The 21,086-nt window shown below is 41.4% G+C and overlaps 1 protein-coding gene across 4 annotated transcripts in view; it reads left to right on the top strand.

The window, feature by feature from the left end:
* Slc26a5 (solute carrier family 26 member 5) overlaps positions 1 to 21,086 on the top strand; it is a 31,696-nt gene that overhangs the window by 568 nt on the left and 10,042 nt on the right. For 3 of the 4 annotated variants that reach the window (XM_042684670.1, XM_042684671.1, XM_042684672.1), the window contains exons 2-8: positions 195 to 334; positions 3,174 to 3,284; positions 6,167 to 6,333; positions 6,900 to 7,064; positions 10,383 to 10,535; positions 12,604 to 12,686; positions 19,946 to 20,093. In XM_042684670.1, the coding sequence (XP_042540604.1) occupies positions 195 to 334; positions 3,174 to 3,284; positions 6,167 to 6,333; positions 6,900 to 7,064; positions 10,383 to 10,535; positions 12,604 to 12,686; positions 19,946 to 20,093 (967 nt within the window). The remainder of the gene's footprint in view (positions 1 to 194; positions 335 to 3,173; positions 3,285 to 6,166; positions 6,334 to 6,899; positions 7,065 to 10,382; positions 10,536 to 12,603; positions 12,687 to 19,945; positions 20,094 to 21,086) is intronic. The other variant, XM_042684673.1, reaches the window with a different exon arrangement.

The following is a 21,086-nucleotide window of genomic DNA, read 5'->3' on the forward strand; positions in this document are numbered from 1 at the left end:
TCCCCCAAGAAGGTTTGAGCATGGTTTTGTTTCCAATCTCTGACCTACACCTGCCTAGCAGTAGTTTGAATAATCTGTTGTGAAATTTCTCCCTGACTCATAGGTATAGAGAAAACTAAATGGCTTGGGGTGAATTCCACTCAAAGGTTCCTGATTTCTAATTTTTTCTGTCTTTATCGTCTTTATCTTCTCAGATGTACTCCTAAAAAAATAAGAAACATCATCTATATGTTCTTGCCCATTACTAAATGGTTGCCAGCTTACAAATTCAAGGAGTATGTGCTGGGAGACTTGGTCTCAGGGATAAGCACTGGAGTGCTTCAGCTTCCTCAAGGTTAGTAGAATGGATTTCTTCCAGTGTTTCTTTCTTTTTAATTCCCTTGCTAACTTAACCCTTAAAACTTAACTCTCGGGGGAATTCCTAAGAGAAAATGGAAGTGCTGTTTGGCATATCAACACATCAGTTGGCATCCTCTTACCTAAGTGAGCATGTGGACTCTAAGAACTTAAAATACTAGTGTATTCTCTAAACATATGGAGGGTAGTTTGGACATACTTCAAGGCTAAGGGCTACTGAGCTGGATCTGAGAGCATGAGGAAAGGTGTGATCAGGAATGACACCCCTACCCCAGGTTTCTGTTGCAAACCTCTGAGGGATACAATTACATATATAATGAAGATGGTCAAGACAGAATTGAAAGGTAAGTTTAGAGATGTGAAATTCAAGATGCTTCTAATAGAAAGAGAGCAAATTCGGTATATCATGCAGATATTGAGTAGATGGTGAACTAAAGAGAGTGATGTGGCCTGGAAAGATCAAGGTGGAAATCTTTGGCATTTATACAGCATTGAAACCATGACGGAAGACCAGGACAACTGGGGATGGATTGTCCAATGATAAGGACGGGAGCTGAATCAGGCTCTGAATAGTATTAAAGCCACGTAGAGAAGAAAGAGCCAGTGAAGGAGATGGAAAAGAAAGGTCTGTTGCTGTGCACTGGTGGCTCACCCTGTAATCCAACCTACTCAGGCAGCTGAGATCTGATTATTGTGGGTAGAAGCCAGCCTGGGCAAGAAAGTCCATAAGACTCTTATCTCCAATTAACTACCAAACCAGCCAGAAATAGAACTGTGGCTCAAGTGGTAGAGCACCAGCTTTAAGCACATAAAAGCTCAAGGACAGCACTCAGGCTCTGAGTTCAAGCCCCAGAACCAGCACAAAAAAATAAACAAAAAAAATTTAAAGTATCTGTGAGAAACAAGAAGACCAGGAGCAAATGGAATTATATGAAGGAAGGGATTGTTTCAAAACATGGAAGGTCAGATGCTGCTGACAGAGATCATCCACAATCTAATTTGTTTCAAAGACGTATCTTTAACATAATCTATTCATTAGTTGATCACTAATCATAAAGACAGATACATATGAAAGACAAAATATAGCAGAGATGGAGAACTAAAGGGAAGTAGTCAAATGTATTGTGATTAATGGTATTAAATTTATGAAAAGATTTTTTGTTAAGCATGACAGATTGAAAACATAGTTTTGTCTCTAATTCATTTTAAATCTCTCTAAAATGTCAGTAAAGAAAAGAGAAATTGTATGAATTAGCAATGAGAAAGAGAAAGGAAACAAGATCCAGTGGGGGGGGGGGGCGGGGGGATGATAGAAAACCCAGCTGGCATGGTGATGCATGCCTGCAATCCCATCTACTTAGGAAGCAGACCTTGGGAAGATCAATAAATAAGGTCAGACAGAAAAAGTTTAAGGTCCTATTTAAAGAATACCAAAGCAAAAGGGACTAGAGATGTGGCTTAAATGACAGAGCACTAACAACTGCAAGGCATGACTTCAAATCCCAGTACTACAAAGGGAAGGGGAGGGGAAGAGAACGGAAGGGAAGGGGAGGGGAAGAGAGGGGAGGAAGAGGAGGGAAAAAACAAGGACAAGTGATAATTGAGCTATCAGAGGGCAGGAAATTGACGGTTTACAAACCACCTTGAAGAATACCAGGAACCTAGAGGCTCTAAATTATTGTCAAAGCTGTGTGTCACAAAAATAGTTAGGCTCCCACCCTCATACTATGCATGGATTGAGAGAGTGAAGATACAGTGAAAAAGATGGCGCTATCTGGGTTAAGAAAAAGTCTGCATGTTCAACTGTAGGCAGACAAAGATTCCTCTCTTGCCCTGCTCAGCTACAAGTGCCTGCATACCCAGCGGCTCTGGTAACTCACACCTGTAACCCTAACTTTCAGGAGCCTGAGACCTGGAGGAGTCTAATACAGCTAGCAGGAAAAGTCTACTAGACTTCACCTCCAAAATAGCAAAACTCAAGGCTGGAGCATGGCTAAAGTGTAGAGTGCCAGCCAAGCAAGTACAGAGCCCTGAGTATAAACTCCAGTACCACCAAAACTAAAATTTAAAAACAGCCCAAGGCAGATGATGAATGCTTTCCAGACAAAAGATATATCATGAGAACTTGAGGACCCCAAATGAAGAAACTGGCCAGTCACCAAATTGTCTGACAACAAATCTCACCCACAAACAAAGTGAGCCAAGGCATATGAAGCTTCAAGAGAAAGACCAAACCACCTTGAAAGCAGGATCTCATCTGAAACAAAAGATAGCAAGGAAAAATCCTTAGAAACAGAAAATTACATTGAATTCATGAAACAAAAGCAAGAGGATATTGTTTAAATGCCATTATAAAGGTAAAGTGCGGAGAGGATATAGTTATACAAGTTAGGTAAAGAGCTTGCCTTCCCTGGCTCTCTCCCAGCTTTTCCCTCCTGGTTCCACCCAAGAAGGTACTTTTGAAAAGAACATCAGAGAATAAGAAAGAACTCATAGGAACTACAAAATGTGATGATCGCAGGAATCATCTTTCATGGTTCCCATGGGTCAGGATTTGGGAAGGTCTCACTGGGCTGAAAAACTGGTCTCCACTGGCAGAAGGGAAATGGCAGGGAGCACTATCTTAGCCCAGCCTCTTGCAGGCACAGCGGCATATTGGGATTGGAATAGAAGGTCAGGCAGCTAAGACACATTGCCTTATGTTAATTACAATGGATTTCACCTGATCATTGGAGAGCGCAAACCAAGAAGACAAGGCATATGCCCTTGTCCGTCTGTTTTCTAATGGTCTCTCCTTTATGCTTTTGAACCCACAGGCTTGGCCTTCGCAATGCTTGCAGCTGTGCCTCCCATATTTGGCCTCTATTCTTCGTTTTATCCTGTTATCATGTATTGTTTTCTTGGAACCTCCAGACACATATCCATAGGTAAATTATTATGCTTGATATTCTAACACATTTCCTTTTCTATTTCCAAGTTTTACAATGTGCCAAAGAAGTGGTTGTTTTCAAAGCATCTGCTTATTTATAACTTCTTTATAACTTATTCCATATATAATGGGGGTTTGAAAACATAACTCCTCTCAGCTGAGGATGTAGATCAGTGATGGTGCTTGCTAGACATATATGAGACCCTGGGTACTATGCCTAGCACTTGGAAGAAAATACACATACATATACACCACACACACACACACACACACACACACACACACACACACACATACACACACACACACACACACACCAAGATTTCTAAAATGAGTAGCTTTCTTACAATTCTTAGAATAAGGACAATTTTCTTAGGTACATTGCATTTATTGAGACCTATTGAACAAGATACATGCTTTATTTCCTAATATGCTTTGCTTGTGTTTGCTTTTCCCTCTTATGTATTTTAATAATGTTACTTTATGTTCTTGATTACTATGGACATGTATCATTTTGCACATATTTTAGACTCCAAATTGTACACATTTTCTTTTTAGACATTTGGGATCAGATTCAAATGAATTTCATAGGAGTATCAATGTTTTATAAGCCCAGGGAACAGTCATACAATATTTTAAATGTATGTTGCTGGGGAACAAATGTCCCTACACAAAATTTGACAGCATATATCTTTTATAAAAATATGATTAAATGGTGGTGGTGTTTGGTTTTGCTTTGGGTTTTTTTTTCTTTTTTTATGAGTTGTGGGTAAAGGGAGATGTAGGAAGGGAGGGAGACATTCAGTATACACTACATGGAAAATGAACTGTTTAACCAGAGGGCAGGGAAGGGAGGGAGAAACTGGAGAAAAGTGAAGGAAGGGATGACATCCACAAACAAAATGTGCTTATTACCTGACTTGTGAAATGGTAGCCTCTCTATACCATACCTTAATAATAACAATAAAGAGCTGGGCACTATTGGCTCACACCTATAATCCTAGCTCCTCAGGAGGCTGGGATCTGAGGATCACAGCTCAAAGCCAGTCCAGGCAGAAGAGTCCCCATAAGACTCTTATCTCCAATTAACCACTCAAAAACTGGAAGTGGCGCTATGACTCAGGTAGTAGAATGCTTGCCTTGAGCACAGTGAGGCTCAGGGACAGGGTCTAGGCCCTGAGTTCAACCCTACAACTATAAAGTTATATATTTTAGTACACTTTTAAAATTTTTAAATAAATTGGATCTGGGGATGTAGCTCAGAACAGTTGCCTGCCTACAAGTCTAAGGCCCTGAACTTAATCCCAGCATCACACATGCACACATACATACATACATACACACACATATATATATATATACATATATATATGTATATATATATATATATATATATACATGCAAAACAGATCATCTCGTCTCTCAGTGCCTACACATCGGGTCTTGGGAGGGTTCATCTGGGCAGGTCTTCCCTCTCTCCCTCCCTTTCTTCTCCCTCTTCTTCCAAGCGCTCCCAGGAACTTCCTTGCACATAGTGGCTAGGTTTCAGCACCAATTTAACAGTCCTTGGTTAGAAGCCCCATCCCTTTGCATGATCTAGCCTCAGAAGTCACATGGTCACTGTTGAGCTATTCTTTCAGTTGCTAACAAATCACAAATCCACTCAGATGCAAGGACAGAACTAGACTCTAGCTCTTAGATGGGGAAATGCCCTGGTCCTGAGAGCATGTGTGTGAGATAAGACGTTGTGGTTGGTTTTAGAAAATACAGTGTGCACATACACACACCAATGTCAGGACACTCAAGGAGGGCAGTGCAGTTTTAAGGATTAGCACTGGACACCCCCCTCTCTCTCTCCTCTCTCCCTCTCTCTCTCTCTCAGCTCCAGCCATATTTTTTTTCAAATTTTCCAAAATTTATTAAAATGTTGAATTTAACTTTGTAGCTGGCCAACTTACCACCTAGATTCTGTCATTTTATTTTATTTTTTAAATTTTTATAGTAAAGATACTGTACAGAGGGGTTACATTTACATGAGTAAGATAATGAGTTCATTTCCTGTGTCTTCTTTTCTTTGGGGGGGGGGGGGCTCCGGTTGTAGGGCCTGAACTCTGGGCCTGGGCACTGTCCCTCAGCTCTTCAGCTCAAGGCTAGCACTCTACCACTTGAGCCACAGCGCCACTTCCACCTTTTTTCTTTTTGCTTATGTGGTGCTGAGGAATCGAACCCAGGGCCTCATGCATGCAAGGCAAGCACTCTACCACTGAGCCACCTTCTCAGCCCAAGTTCATTTCCTGTGGAGCATTGTTATTCCTCCTTTATTTTTCCCCTACTATCCTTTCTCTCCCCACCTCCCCAACTCCTCCCTCCCCTCCCCCTGAAATTGTAAAGTTCATTTTCAACATAGTGTCTTGGGCATCTCATTGTTATAATGGGTTGCACTGTATCCTTGTTTCATTATTTTGTTATTTTCCTTCCATTCCCCAAATTAGAAAAATGTAGATACAAGATGCAGGGAACTAGAATCAAATACAGTGACAACAGGGGTTATACCATGGGGGAAGAACATACAAAAGAAACAAAAAAATCACATAGTACATTAAAAACAACAGCAACAAAGAAAAAAACCTCTGTGTCCCTATCTTGGGGTTCATTTCACTTAGCATCATCTTATATGGTCATAGGTGCATAGCTTTTGACCTTTTCTGCTTGTCTATGGACCTGTGTTTCTTACTGCATTTCTTACACCCTGGCCACTACAACATGAGGTGCATTGGAAACAATTTCCCTGAACCCCTGAACAGGAGTCATTTAACTCATCCCATCAGTTGAGCTTCCTTGAGTCCCTGAACAAGAGTCATTAACACTTCATCATTTCAGGTCCTTTTGCTGTTATTAGCTTGATGATTGGTGGTGTGGCTGTTCGATTAGTACCTGATGACATAGTCATTCCAGGAGGAGTAAATACCACCAATGGTACAGAAGCCAGAGATGCCCTGAGGGTCAAAGTTGCTATGTCTGTGACCTTGCTTTCGGGAATAATTCAGGTAAGGCTTGAAGATGGGGAAATGGGTTCTGGTTTGTGGTAATACTAAATATCTAACCAACAATCGGAGCTAGTCTTAGTACAAGGTGGTCAGTGTCAGCCAGCCAATTCCTGAGCTCAAGGTTTATATCATTCAGGGATGCCAGCCCAACTGCAGGCTTTATTTACAACTGGTAGTGTCCAACAAGTCTAGATTAGGCCCTTTAGAGATCCTGAGAGCAAGACAAGTTTGAAATAGCAGCAGCATTGTTAGTTCTGGAAAAAGGACATCCCCTGTCTGCTTGGGGAGGAATAGCCAGTGATCATGCCCGGTGGCTGACATGACCAAGTATGATCCTGGTTCCATGGGACCCAGAGAGTAAGGACCCTTGGGAGGCTCTAGCCACTGCAGACTTCCCATTATTTCCAGTCATTGACTTACTAGCTTTGAGCTGTTGCAGGTTCAATTTTGCAGTGGTAGAATGTGGTCCACAAAGACCTTTGATATGTTTTCAGTTGGCCATAACTTCCTAACCTACCATGTTATTTGTTTTATTTCTTTGTCGTTAAAAAAAAAAAACAAACCAGTTCTGTCTAGGTGTCTGTAGATTTGGATTCGTGGCCATTTACCTCACAGAGCCTCTGGTCCGTGGATTCACCACCGCAGCGGCTGTCCATGTCTTCACCTCCATGTTAAAATACCTGTTTGGGGTTAAAACAAAGCGGTACAGTGGGATCTTTTCAGTGGTGTATGTAAGTAAGCAAATCCTGACCTCTCAGGACTAACTTTTCCTTCTTTATTCCCCCGCCACACACCTCCTGTGTATCCTTTTCATCTCCATGGCTCATTTTACTTTGTTCTAAGAATTTACAGAAAAGGAAATGCCATAGAAAAGAGTTGTTCATCGTAAGGATTTCCAAGAAGAGAGCCATAAGGATTAAACTCTAAAATCCCATGTTATTGATTTATGATTCTTCCTGCTTCACAAGGAATGTTTTGTTAGGTGATACAATTTGGTGGCACAATTATCTAACTAGGTAAAGGGATAGTTTTTTTCTTAAGACTACATGATGTGCTTTTTGGACACAGGTAAATAATTACAATATAGTGGAAGTACAGACCTCTTTGAAAAACTGCTCAAACAAAAATAATAATAAAGCTATAAAGATTTAATTAACACAAAAATCAGCTTAATATAATAAAATATACATATATCCTATATGTAACTGAGGGAAGATACAAATTATTTACAAGCACAGTGAAAATAATGATAATACCTGATCAGGTTGAAATTGATTATATGAAACTAATTAAAAATCTAAAATTCAGTATTTTTATACAGTGTAAAATAACCAGAAATCAATAGCTAAATATAGTTTGAAAAGTCCTGTACAGGGCCGGGAAGGTGGCTCAGTTGTAGAGTGCTTGCCGTGCATGCATGAGGCCCTGGGTTCAATTCCTCAGCACCACATAAGCAAAAAGAAAAAAGCCGGAAGTGGCGCTGTGGCTCAAGTGGTAGAGCACTAGCCTTGAGCTGAAGAGCTGAGGGACAGCGCCCAGGCCCAGAGTTCAGGCCCCAAGACCAGACCCAAAAAAAAAAAAAAAAAAAAGTCCTGTACACTTAGAAGCGCCTTCCCCCCAAAAAAGAAATAGAAAACACACTTCTCCTTCCTTCCTTCCTTTCTTTTCCTTCCCTTCCCTTCCTTCCTTCCTTCCTTCCTATTTTTTTGTGCCAGTCCTGGGGCTTGTACTCAAGGCCTGGGTGCGGTCACTGAGTTTTTTGCTCAAGGGTAGTACTCTACCAATTGAGAAATAGCCTCACTTTGGACTTTTTTTTTAGTAGTTAATTGGAGATAAGAATCTTGTGGAGGGGCTGGGAAGGTGGCTCAGTGGTAGAGCGCTTGCCTTGCATGCATGAGGCCCTGGTTCGATTCCTCAGCATCACATAAGAAAAAAGAAAAAAATCCGGAAGTGGCGCTGTGGCTCAAGTGGTAGAGCGTTAGCCTTGAGCTGAAGAGCTGAGGGACAGCACCCAGGCCCAGTGTTCAGGCCCTAAGACCAGACCCAAAAAAAAAAAAAAGAATCTTGTGGACTTTCCTGGCCAGGATTAACTTTGAACTGCAGTCTCAGATCCCTCAGATCTCAGCCTCCTGAGTAGCTAGAATTGTAGGTATGAGCCATCAGTGCCCAACTCAGAAAATACATTTCTAAATGCCACGCAGATAGATATGAAACTAGGAAATGCCTAGAACCAGTTGACAGTTAAATAACCCATACCAAAACTTGAGAGATGCTGCTAGCTATTACAGATATTTATTTGCCAGATTCTATTAAGCACTAGGACACAGCTGATACTAGTAGACACTGCCCAGTAGGAAGATAGCTGCTGATAAATCACAAATCACATAAATATGAAGTTAATGACAAATTACACTTTAAGCTTCTAAGAAAATCTCATTGAGGAAGTTAAGATTGAAATTTAACTCCTTGATTGGTTAACATGAAATCAGGCTACAAAGGTATTCCCTAAATAGTTGGTTTTCCTGAACAAATGTAGCAGTGGTACTCACTAGACACTATATTGAAAATGAACTATAAAACTTGTGGGTGGGAAGGGAGGGAAAACAGAGAGAGAGGGAGAGAGAGAAAGAGAAAAAGAGAGAGAGAGAGAATATGAGAAGGAATTACATTGCCCAAAAAGAAATGTATCTTTACCTGATTTATGTGACTGTATATCACCTTTATAATAAAAACTTTAAAATTGAAAAAATGGTTTTCCATAATAGCTAAACATGTACTTTTTTAGCCTGAGACCTCTCAAAATGCCTTGTCCCAAGAAGATGCAATATCCAAGTATCCCCAAGGATGCTGAGGACATCTACAGGAAAGGATGCTGGGCTTGGGTTGGAGGGAGTCTACTTACAATTCAATGAGAATGACTGTATCTGGAAATCCCAGACAGTGACTTCAGCATCTTACCACAGACGCTTCTCTAACTCTCCTGTCTTTCTTCCCCAATGTCACTCTCTGTACTTCAAAGACCACATGATTTCTTTTTCACCTGTGAACAATAATTTCTCCATTTTTGAGCTCCTGAAAGTTTTCTGACTGTTTAACTTCAGCATTACTTTGCTGATGTCAATCCTTAATTATTTTCTCAGTGTTTAAAGCTAAAGATTTTTGTGTGTGTGTGTGTGTGTGTGTGTGTAATGTGTATGTGTGTGTGTATACGTGCCAGTATTGGGGCTTGAACTCAGGGACTGGGCACTATCTCTGAGCTTTTTCACGCAAGACTAGATCATTGACCACTACAGCCACAGCTCTACTTCTATCTTGTTGATGGTTAACTAGAAATAAGAGTCGCAACAACCTTTCCTGCCCAGGCTGGCCTTGTGCTGGGACCCTCCTAAGTATCTAGGATTAAAGGGGTAGGCTACTAGTGCCCGGTTAGCTCAATGTTAGGTTTTCTGAATTTTATAGTAACAATGTCAAGATATCAGCATGTCAAAAATAAAAGTGTAAGATTATTGAATATGAATTATAATCACAAAATTGTATAACAAAGTAAAAATGTCTTCTAATTGGCATAAACCACAAAGAAATATCAGCCTATGGACTTTTCTTTTTTCTCTTCATTTATGCTGGGTATTGAACCCAGGGTCTTGCACGTACCAAGTATGACCTTCTATCATGGAATCATACTCCCATTCTCCTGCCCTTTCCCCTCCTGCCCCGCCTCAGAGTGAGCTCACCTGAATTGTGTGAAGATATTTTATTGCGGCAAAATCCACTAACAAAATGAACCGCTTTAAGTGTGCAATTCAGTGGACTCATTTATTTTCAGTGGTGTATAATCATAACACCCTCCTTGTCCAGTCCCTCTCATCCTAAACAGGAGCTCCACACCCATTAAACAGGTGCTTCCCATGCCTTCTGCCCAGCCCTGATGACCACTAGCCCTTGACCTCTGTGATCATGAACTGCCTAATCTAGGTACTCCCTGTGTACTAAGTCATGCAATAGGAGGCCATTTCTTGATATAAACGTCCAGTGTTCCCTGTGTGTTGCAGAGTACAGTTGCTGTGTTGCAGAATATTAAAAACCTCAACGTGTGTTCCCTAGGCGTCGGCCTGATGGTTTTTGGTTTGCTCTTGGGTGGCAAGGAGTTTAATGAGAGATTTAAAGAGAAACTGCCAGCACCCATTCCTTTAGAGTTCTTTGCGGTAAGTCCTCACAGGCTAGTGGTCCTGTGCAACTCCCACAACCCCATGCGCCTGGCTTCATGAGGGATTCTGACATGGAAGACATGGAGAATCACAAGGTCTAATTTGCTGCTGGTTCTTCCAAGAGAACTAAAGACAGCTAAAAAGAAAAAACTCAAAAAATTAAAGCATACATATGGATTACTTTTAAAAGATAAATGAAGCAGGCACCAATGGCTCATGCCTGTGATACTAACTTCTCAAGAGGCTGATCTTCAAGCATTGCACTTGGAAGCCAGCTAAAGCAAGAAAGTCTATGAACTCTTATCTCCAATTAACCATCAAAAAGCTGGGGCTAGGGCTCATGTGGTAGAGCCTTAGCCTTCAGCAAAAATCTCAGGACATCACCCAGCCTCTGAGTTCAAGCCCCCTGTATCAGCAAAAAAAAAAAAAAAAGATAGTTGAAGACTACTATATGTTCACATTTTTAATGTGTCCACAAGAATGATGGAATTTAGAGTATTTTCATCAAATTTTTATCTAATTCTTTTATGAAGAGCACATACTAGTTTGATAACAAAAATTAAAGAGGGTAGAGATGTGGCTCATCAGGATCAAACCAGTTTACCAAGGGCAAGGCCCCAAGTTCAAACCCTAATACTGACAAGAGATAGAATAAAAGAAAAGATCTCAATCTTTCTCATTTCCATGCCATTTTCAAGCCAAACTAAATACCTGAGCATTCCATTTAATAAGTAGTACAAGCCGGGCGCTGGTGGCTCACGCCTGTAATCCTAACTATTCAGGAGGCTGAGATCTGAGGATCATGGTTCAAAGCCAGCCCAGGCAGTAGGGCAGAAAAGTCTGTGAGACTCTTATCTCCATTAAACCACTAGAAAGCCGGAAGTGGCGCTGTGGCTCAAGCCGTAGAGCACTCACCTTGAGCTGAAGAGCACAAGGACAGCGCCCAAGCCCAGAGTTCAAGCCCCACGACCAAAAAAATTTTAAGACATAGTACAACCAAACATTAATATATATTTATGACCAACAGTACTTTCAGTAGATAAATAAATAAATTTCATTTGTACATAAAATGATCACAATATTTTACTATAAATTAATATTAGTTTTCAGTAATCACAATTATTTATTCATGTGTATACCTGGTGGGCACTGTCCAAATCCTCAGCTTTGGGATCAGAGTGGACACTATTCCCTTACCTCCTGGTCACATGGGTAGTTTAAATTACCTGCTTCAGTAAAACACGAGTCATCTGTGAACTGATGCTCAAACCCTGACCTACTTCTAACTACAAGTGTGAATCCTTTAAAATTCAAAATGCCCAGTAAAATCCTTTTTGCACCTGAGGCTCTGAAGTGCATAATATGGGTGCTATAAAGGTAAAAATTAAAAGCTCTACTTGTTGCCCAACCCTGATAGCACATTTCTGTAGTCTCAGGTCTGTGGAGACTGAGACAGGATCGTGAGTTCAGGGCCAACCTGGGTTACATGGAAAATAGCTTTTTCAAAAAAAGCAAAACCAAACCAATATTTGTCTGGTCCAAATTTAGCCAGACTGAAAAACAAGGTTTGAGATATGAAAACAAATGGTTGGTATAGAGCACAAAGACAAAAAAAAAAAAAAGTCCTGCCACCTTTCAGACAGCTGTAGGAGGCTGGGAAAAGCCTCGGACTCTATTGGTGCCACTGGCCTAGAAAAAGAGGTGCCAGGAGGATCTGCAGTCTATTGTCCATCGTGATGATGGACAATTTTGTATCATCATCATAACCCAAAGGTGAACCCCAAAGAGGCTTTGGGGTCACCTAGCCACACATCTCAACAGGAAGAGAATAAAGGGAAAAGGAAGCAACTCCAGAACTCCAGGAAAGCAGACAGCCCCTTGTAGTTATGCGAGGTAGTCAGTGAGAGAAGTTAGAATTACTGAAAGCTAACAGAATCGTAAGTCTGAATGTTTGTGATATTCATTGAGAAATAATTTGGCTTGGCTAGCAAACTCTTTGAAGATGATTTTTGTGACATTTGAATATTCCTGTCTAAAGCTGTATTTCAATTTGTGTCTGTTTTAGGTGGTCATGGGCACTGGCATTTCAGCTGGATTTAACTTGCAAGAATCCTACAATGTGGATGTTGTTGGAACACTTCCTCTAGGGTAGGAAATTGTTTATCTGAAGTAACAGTCCATGGGTCTGCTGTTTCTGCCTCCTGTAATAGCATTCTTAGGGTGAAAAATGATTGCTTTCCCAGCTGTCAAATAATTGAGGAGTCCCGGGGCTGGAGGCACACATGGTGTGTGAATGTTCATGTGTATGTGTATGTTTATTGTGCTTTTAAAGAAGCACTGCACGAAGTTTACCATCTTAACCAATTTTAAGTATACGCTCCAGCAAGATTAAGTATATTCAATGTGTAAAACAAATCTTGGACTTTTTAACTTGCAAATGTGAAACTGTGCACCATTAAACAACTCCCTCCTTCACCATCCCTGTCCCTGATAACCACTGTTCTTTTCTGTTTCTATGAAATTTGACTACTTTTGGTTATTTATCAGTTGAACCATATAGAATTTCATGACTAACTTGTTTCACTTCACATAGTATCCTCAAGATTTTGTCCATGCCACAGGGTATGACAATGTTTTTTTTTCCTTTTAAAGGTGGAGTAATATCCCATTGTGTGTATAGACTGTATTTTGTTTCTCCATTCATCCATATATAGTTATGTGGAAACAACCCACATAACTATAACTATAACTATAACTATATATATATATATATATATATGTTCTTGGCATGGTCTTCAAGACTCAGCTTTTGATTATATTCTATACACCCAACATAGAATTACTGGATGACATAGGACTTCTGAATTGAAAGGATTACCTCCACCCCCACCCTCAACCCAAAACCCCACCCCACCCCTAAGAATCCCCTTATTAGTTTCCACAACAGTGGCACCATTTTAGAATCCTACTGAAAGTGGGAAATGATTTTTGTTGATGTTGGTTTGTTTTCTTATGCTTTCCTTAACAGTTTTTTTTTTTTTTATCACTCCTTGAATGACCCAGTAATGAAGAAAAAAATACCTAAATCCCAGCCTACCTTTGTTAGTGTGGCTTTGGGCAAGTCACTTACTTTTTTTGTTTGTTTGGTTTTTTTGTTTGTTTGTTTTTTGCTGGTTGTGGGGCCTGAACTCTGGGCCTGGGCGCTGTCCCTCAGCTCTTCAGCTCAGGGCTAGCGCTCTACCACTTGAGCCACAGTGTCCCTTCTGGCTTTTTCTGCTTATGTGGTGCTGAGGAATCGAACCCAAGGCCTCATGTACGCAAGGCAAGCGCTCTACCACACAGCCACCTTCCCAGCCCAGGTCACTTACTTTTGCAAAGTTTCAGCTTCCTCGCCTGCCAGGTGGATGCAGTAGCAGGTACTCACCCCCAGGGCATCTGTGAGAGAGAGCACAGGAGGCAGGGGCCTAGAGCAGGTGCTACTGCACTCCCAGCATATGTCCCAGGCAGGCTGGCTGAAGCTTCAGGGGCTTATTATTCTAGCAGACTTTCTATTTTAGGGCTTACTTATTTTCTTGACCTATACTGCCTAACTCCACATTTTTAACATTACACTTGAAGGGGCACAAGTGGTCACCAGCTTCTGATCCCCGCTGCTCCTCTCTTTTTCTCTGCACCTCTCAGCTTGTCTCTGGCCTTCTGTCCCCTTTACCATTTCCATCTCTTTCTCTCATCAGCCTCTTCTCTCTGACAAAAGAACAGTCAGACTTTTGCCAAACAGAACCCTCAGATCCATCCTAGAGTGTCCTGGGAGGCCGAGGAAGCAGAGCGTGCTCTCTGACAGCTGGAGGCTGCCTGGTTGTCAGTGTTCTGTGGCAGCGTTCAGCCATGGAGCCATGTGAAGGGAGGAAACTTGTACTCTATAAACTTCTAAACAAAATGTCAGTTCCAGGGCTGGGAAGGTAGCTCAGTGGTAGAGCGCTTGCCTTGCACACATGAGGCCCTGGGTTCGATTCCTCAGCACCACATAAGCAAAAAGAAAAAAGCCGGAAGTGGCGCTGTGGCTCAAGTGGTAGAGCGCTAGCCTTGAGCTGAAGAGCTGAGGGACAGCGCCCAGGCCCAGAGTTCAGGCCCCAGGACCGGACCCAAAAAAAACAAAAAAACAAAAAAAAGTCAGTTCCATAGATATGTTACTTAGAAGGACTCAATGTTAAGCTATAGCACAGCAATTACATTTTTATTTCTATTTCAATGGTCGTAAAAAGTTCTGAAATGTACTTTTTAGCATTTGAACTAGCAAGCCTCAGGCTTACTAGTGTCACACATTCTACCACTTAAGCCACACCTCCAGTCCTGTTTCGTCTAGTTATTATCTTTTTTTTCTTTTTTTTTATTGTGAGAATACCGTACAGAGGGGTTACAATTACATGGGCAAGATAACAAGTACATTTCTTATCAAGCATTGTTGCCTCCTCGTTGTTTCCCCTTCCCATCCCTTCCCATACTCCTCCCCTCCCCCCTGGTCTGGTTATTTTCAAGATAGAGTCTCTCTTTATGCTCAGGCTAACCTTTCCAGGCCAGCCTGGAGTGTGATTCCCCTATTTTTGGCAATGGAATGCAGGACATGCACTACCATATCTAGCCATTTTGCTTCCCCTGTAGCTCGGGGTGCACTACCATCTCTACCTGTTGGTCAAGATGGAATCTCACAAAATTTTCTCAAACGTTGATTCCCCATTCTGCCTCTAAAGTAGCTAGGATTACAGGTTTGAGTCAGCACACCCGGCTTGATAAACTACTTTTATATCTATCATCTCAGTTGATGTTTATATTCTATTATATATTCTGTATATAATAAACTTTTTACAAGAAAGTGTATTTTATATCCAACATATGTTAATTCAATGCTTTTTTCTTCTTCTTTATTGAGATTAAGTGATTACAGATTCCATAAATTTCACAAAATTCACAGTATTGTGGGATAGATACTTAAAGTCACAAACATATTTTAACCTTCATGAGGCACATTGTCATTATGATGGTCTATAAAGCTTATGGACTCTACAAACTTTGATACTACAGCTATTTTTTCCAAATCAGGTGATATGTACACTTTTTTCCTTTTGCTCAGTGTCAGCTGTTCCCTCTTTCTCTATCATTCTCTCTCCCATCACTGCCCTTGAGTTGCTTAGTTCACTTTCATCCATGTCCACTGCAACTGATGGGCCCCTCTGTTGTATTTTTCCGGTTTCCCTCTGATTCTGTGCCCACCTCCTAGCTTCCCTCAGATGTGCCCATGTATATACCATATGTGAGGTCAAGAACATGGAGTCACCTAGAAATGATACGACAAATGAGTCCCGTGTACTTTGTCATATCTTCTTGCATTTTGAATTTAATATCTGCATATCAGGGAGACCATGTGCTGTTTGTCTCTCTGATCTTGGCTTACCTTGCTCAACATGATTTGTTCTAGTTCCATCCATTTCCCTGCAAATGCCGTTATTTTGTCCTTTCTAATAGCTGCATAATATTCCATTGAATATAGGTTCTACAATTTTTTGATCCATTCATTTGTAGTGGGGCATCTGGGTTGTTTCCATATCCTGGCTATTGTGAATAGTTCAGCAATGAACATGGAGGTGCATGTGTCCTTGTATCCTGGTTCTGTTGGTCAGGGTAGATGCCTAGGAGTGGTATGGCTGAGTCATAGGAAAGGTTAATATTTCTCTTTCTAAGGAACCTCCAGACTGCTTTCCAGAGTGGTTGTATTTGTTTACATTCTCACCAGCAGTGCAGTAGGGTTCCTCTTTCTCTGTATCCCTACCAGCATTTGTCATTGGCTGAATTTAGGATATAGGCCATTCTGACTACAGAGTAAAGTGGTGTCTCAGGGTTATTTTTATTTGCATTTCCTTTACAGACAGGGATAATGAACATTTTCTCATGTGTTTCTTTTCATTTTTATCTCTTCTGAGAAGTCTCTCTTTACCTCCCTTGCCCATTTAATGATTTGGGAGGAATTAGTTTCTTGAGTTCCCTGTATATAATGGATATTAGGCCTTTGTTTGATATATAGCTGGTAAATATCTTTTCCCAGTTGGTTGGCTGCCTTTCTAATTTGGAAGCTATGTCTTTACCTGTGCAGAAACTTTTTCTTTTAAGGTAGTCCCATTTATCAGGTCTCTCCAATTTCTTGTGACCCTGGAACTCTGTTCAGGAAGTTCCTGCCTGTGCCTTTATATTCTAGTGTCTCTCCTATTCTGTCCTGCCGTCGTTTTAAAGTTTCAGGTTTGATGTTGAGGCCTTTAATCCATTTTGAATTGATAGTAATGCATGGTGACACGATGGGGTCCAGAGACTCCACGGTTGAAAACAAAAAACAGACACACAGGCTAAAGGTCCTTGCATTGTTGGAGCTGGTAGTCTACTGGACACAGCTAGTCACACAATGAACACACAAACAGGGAGAAATGCTCTGAAAACTGGACCTACACTGCCTGACTCCACATGTTTAACATTTGTTATTCTCTCTATGTTTGAAGGAGCATGAGTAGTAACCACCTCCGATCCTCTGTCTCTCTGTCACTGTCTCTGTCTCTGTCTCTCTCTATGTCTCTCTCTGTGTCTCTGTCTCTGTCTTTCTGCCTCTCTGTCTCTCTCTCTGTCTCTCTGTCTCTGTCTCTCTGTCTCTGTCCTCTGTCTGTCTGTCTCTCTCTCTCTCTCTTGCGCTCTCTCTCTCTCTCTCTGGACCAAGTAGGAGACTGCAGGACTGGGGTTGCTGCTGCAGGTTGGGTAGCAGGGAAGGTGATATTTGAGACACATGTATGGGCCTCAGCACCTCATTGGTGAGACCCAGTCTGGACCCAGAACTTGGTCTTCTGATAGCCCATGCGTATGCTCTTTCCATTACCTCACCCCTGGCTCTCTAGCCCACTCCTGTGATAAACATTAGTCTCTGATTAGATACAATAGATAATCCTATTTAGTTTCTGCTCACAAATACTTTGATTAAATAAAAATCTTTCATGTGAGTTTCTCCTTTAAAAAATATGCTGATGTGTTAAAATTCAGGCACCATAATTGATTCTTAATACCTTCATTTCCCTTTGCCTCGTGTCAGCTATGTTGCTTTCCTTCTATATGTGATAGCTAAACTTAAATAAATAAAGAAGATTTTACCTTTCTGAAACTTGGCTACCCAGAAACCTTATCTTTCTGGGACTTTGCCCAAAACTAGTAAGTAACAAATAGCTTACCTTTCTAAGTAAATACAATCATACTATTGCTCTTACCTGAGAGTCTTACTGCTATGCCACATAACCCCAAAAGGCAAGCATTCAGTTACTCGTAACTTTTCAGTCTTGGTTGGGTGCAGTCAGGATGCTGGTCTCCCTTGGGTCCCTCCTGCAGATCGGTCATGAGAAGGTATAACTCTTGTTGAATGACCTAAGAGATGGTCAGTCACATATATCTGTGTCACACAGGCTAAAAGTCCTTGCATTTGTGGAGCTTATAGTCTACTAGCTTATAGTCTACAAGCCTGAGTGACGGTGACAGCTAGGAGCTGCCGGGTTATCACATTTCCCCCAGGGTCCACAGCATGGAAGCCACACTGCTTTACAGGGTATCTTGTGTAACAAGAAAGAAGAACAGGGAAATTGCCACGCCTTTTCAGATGAACTCCTTTGCACCATTCTCTGTTGTTCCAAACATATTCAAGGGCCAGCCCTGATTCAGCAAGCGGGGGAGACAGATTCCTCATCGCCACGGGAGAAGCCATGTTCCCATGCAAGCATGAGAGGAATGGTGTTGACTGGGTTTGAAGGCAAACAATCACCCTCATCTATACACACTCATAAGTGCTCACACACCACAGGGCCAGAAAGTGACAACTGACTTTTTTTTACCTCATTCCAAAAGTAGTCATTTTGCATATTATTTCCCAGGCCAGAACCCACCACAAGGCCATCCCTGTTGGTTAATACTTATGCAACAAAGTGCAGGGAAAGACAACTCATTTTATACTCGGGCACCCTGGTTTTGACTTTCTGTTCTATCTTGGGAAAATCACTGAAGATCTGAAAATACCTGTTTTCCCCTAGAAGTTGGGATACCTGGCATGTATCTTATAGGATGGTTGTGGAGAAAAGTGAGATGGATTTTATGAAGCATATAGTATGTCATACAAAGGTAACAGAAGCCCCTCACTGCCCTCCCTTTCCTCACTCCAGAACTTGCAACTTCTTTTATGCCACCATGCTGTGATGTAGTAAAAAAAAGCAGGTATAGACCAGCACCTTTGTCATAGTGTTATTGGATTTAGAAGATGAACTGATTGACTGGGGACAACTTGCTTCACCTCACTAGGTCTTGTTTTCCACAGCTGCAAAATACTGATTATAATGGTGTCTCGTTGACAAGGCTATAGGAAATAATAAAATAAACACAGAGTCTGTCACCCAGGAAGCACCTAATAGCTAGCTTCTGAATCTATAAAGTGATTATTGTTACTATTATTTAGTCCATTGCCTTGCTCTGGAGCAGGCTGAAGGGGAAACAAAGGAGGAGGCTACAATGCTTGATAAGAAATGTACTCATTATCTTGCCCATGTAATTGTAACCCCTCTGTACAGTATTTTCACAATAAAAAATAAATAAATTTTTTTTTAAAAATCCCCTATGGCACCTTCCCTTCTAACAGTCCAGGGAACCCTTTCAGTTCGGGATGCTTTAGGAAAAGTATCCCAAACCCTAAGAATGAACTTGGGTTGCCTTCTACAGGGCTCTAAGAGTTACACTTTGGGCTTCTCTACATTGCAAGTGAGACTCAAGGAGTCTAATCTTCTGCTTCTTATTTCCCGTGGTAGAGAGCAATTGAAGGGACAATGGCATAGGAAGAGTTAATAGATTCAGAGTCCTTACCTCCAATATAGCAAGAGAGAAGAGTGAGTAATGTTACCAGGACAGAGTTCTCCTCTAAGTTACCCTGTCCTACACCCTCCCCACTCCTAGACTGGTTCAGATGTCTTGTGGTATCTGAGCACTTCACTGACCCTCTCCTCTTCCTGCCTCTGTATCTTACTTACACCTCTCATCAGGGTGCCATGAGGTGTGAGATTACTCTGTTTATAAATAACCCGGCATCTGATCTCTGCTGATAACCCATCCTAGGAGAAGTTGGCCTTCTCTAGTGTGGACCTAGGAAAAACCTCTCTCTGTTTCAGGGTAGGGGGTTGAGGAGGGATGAGGGGAGAAGGGGGCTCTTTTATGCCAAACCAGACTAAACAAGTACCCAAGCATTTCTCACCTTATTTGCACAAAACGCCCCTCTCACATGCTCTACTCTGGTCTTTGCTTTCTGTCCCCATGGTCACAACACTTGAGCTAAAGTCAGATTAACTTTTCAGGCTACTCCCTCCAGCCAACCCTGACACCAGCCTCTTCCACCTCGTGTATGTGGATGCAATTGCCATAGCCATCGTTGGATTTTCAGTGACCATCTCAATGGCCAAGACCTTGGCAAATAAACATGGCTACCAGGTTGATGGTAATCAGGTAAAAACCAGCTATACTTTTGTCATACAGTGGTGTCATACTTCTTGAGGACAAATGAACTCGATTTCTCTGTCTTGATAGAAAATGCTTTGTTTGAGTAATGAAGATATTTAAAGCATACATTTATTCCAAAGTATAACTTGTGTTACTTATGAGCAGCAGGTAATTAAACTCTGAGGAGTGGAGTCTTCCTCCCTTCCTTACTTCAGGAAAAGGAGTTCACCTAGCATAGTGAAGTTTGGGATAGGAAGTATATAGCTGCCATATTCCTACAGATGGTTTCCTTAAGTTTAGATAGGACATGGTAGACTCTACAGCCCAAGAGTCAAATATCTCTCCAGAATCATTTTTGCTCCTCAGGAAGGCCTAGGTCTGTTCATTAAACCTTGACTATGTGATTCATCACCCAAATTCCATAGTATCCTATTTTTTTTTTTTTTTTTTGGTCCAGTTGTGGGGCCTGAACTCTGGGCCTGGGCACTGTCCCTCAGCTCTTCAGCTCAAGGCTAGCGCTCTACCACTTGAGCCACAGCGCCACTTCCGGCTTTTTTTCTTTTTGCTTATGTGGTGCTGGGGAATTGAACCCAGGGCCTCAGGCATGCAAGGCAAGCGCTCTACCACTGAGCCACCTTCCCAGCCCCCATAGTATCCTATTTGAAGCCAGTTTTAGTTTTTGTTTTACAACATAGCCACAGATAGGTTGGATCCAAACACCATGAGCTATAATCTTTTTATGACAGATTAACTTCCCTGTGCATTTCTAGGGAGAAATCTAAGGTTCCACATCTTTGCTAAATTCAGGGATCAATAGAAATCCCTCAACAGCCCACGAGCAGGACTTCCTGATCCCAGGAAGACATGGGCAGTAAATCTACATCAAAGCCTTTCTTTTAAACAACAAAATTATTTTCCCTTTTACTGTATTATTTTTCTTTTTGTAAAAAGCTTTAATTGTGAAGGAGAAAATTTTAAGAAATAGGTTTCATAGGAATC

Source organism: Dipodomys spectabilis, unplaced genomic scaffold, assembly GCF_019054845.1.
Source record: "Dipodomys spectabilis isolate Male_0828 unplaced genomic scaffold, ASM1905484v1 ptg000089l, whole genome shotgun sequence".
Classification (NCBI taxonomy): Eukaryota; Metazoa; Chordata; class Mammalia; order Rodentia; family Heteromyidae; genus Dipodomys; species Dipodomys spectabilis.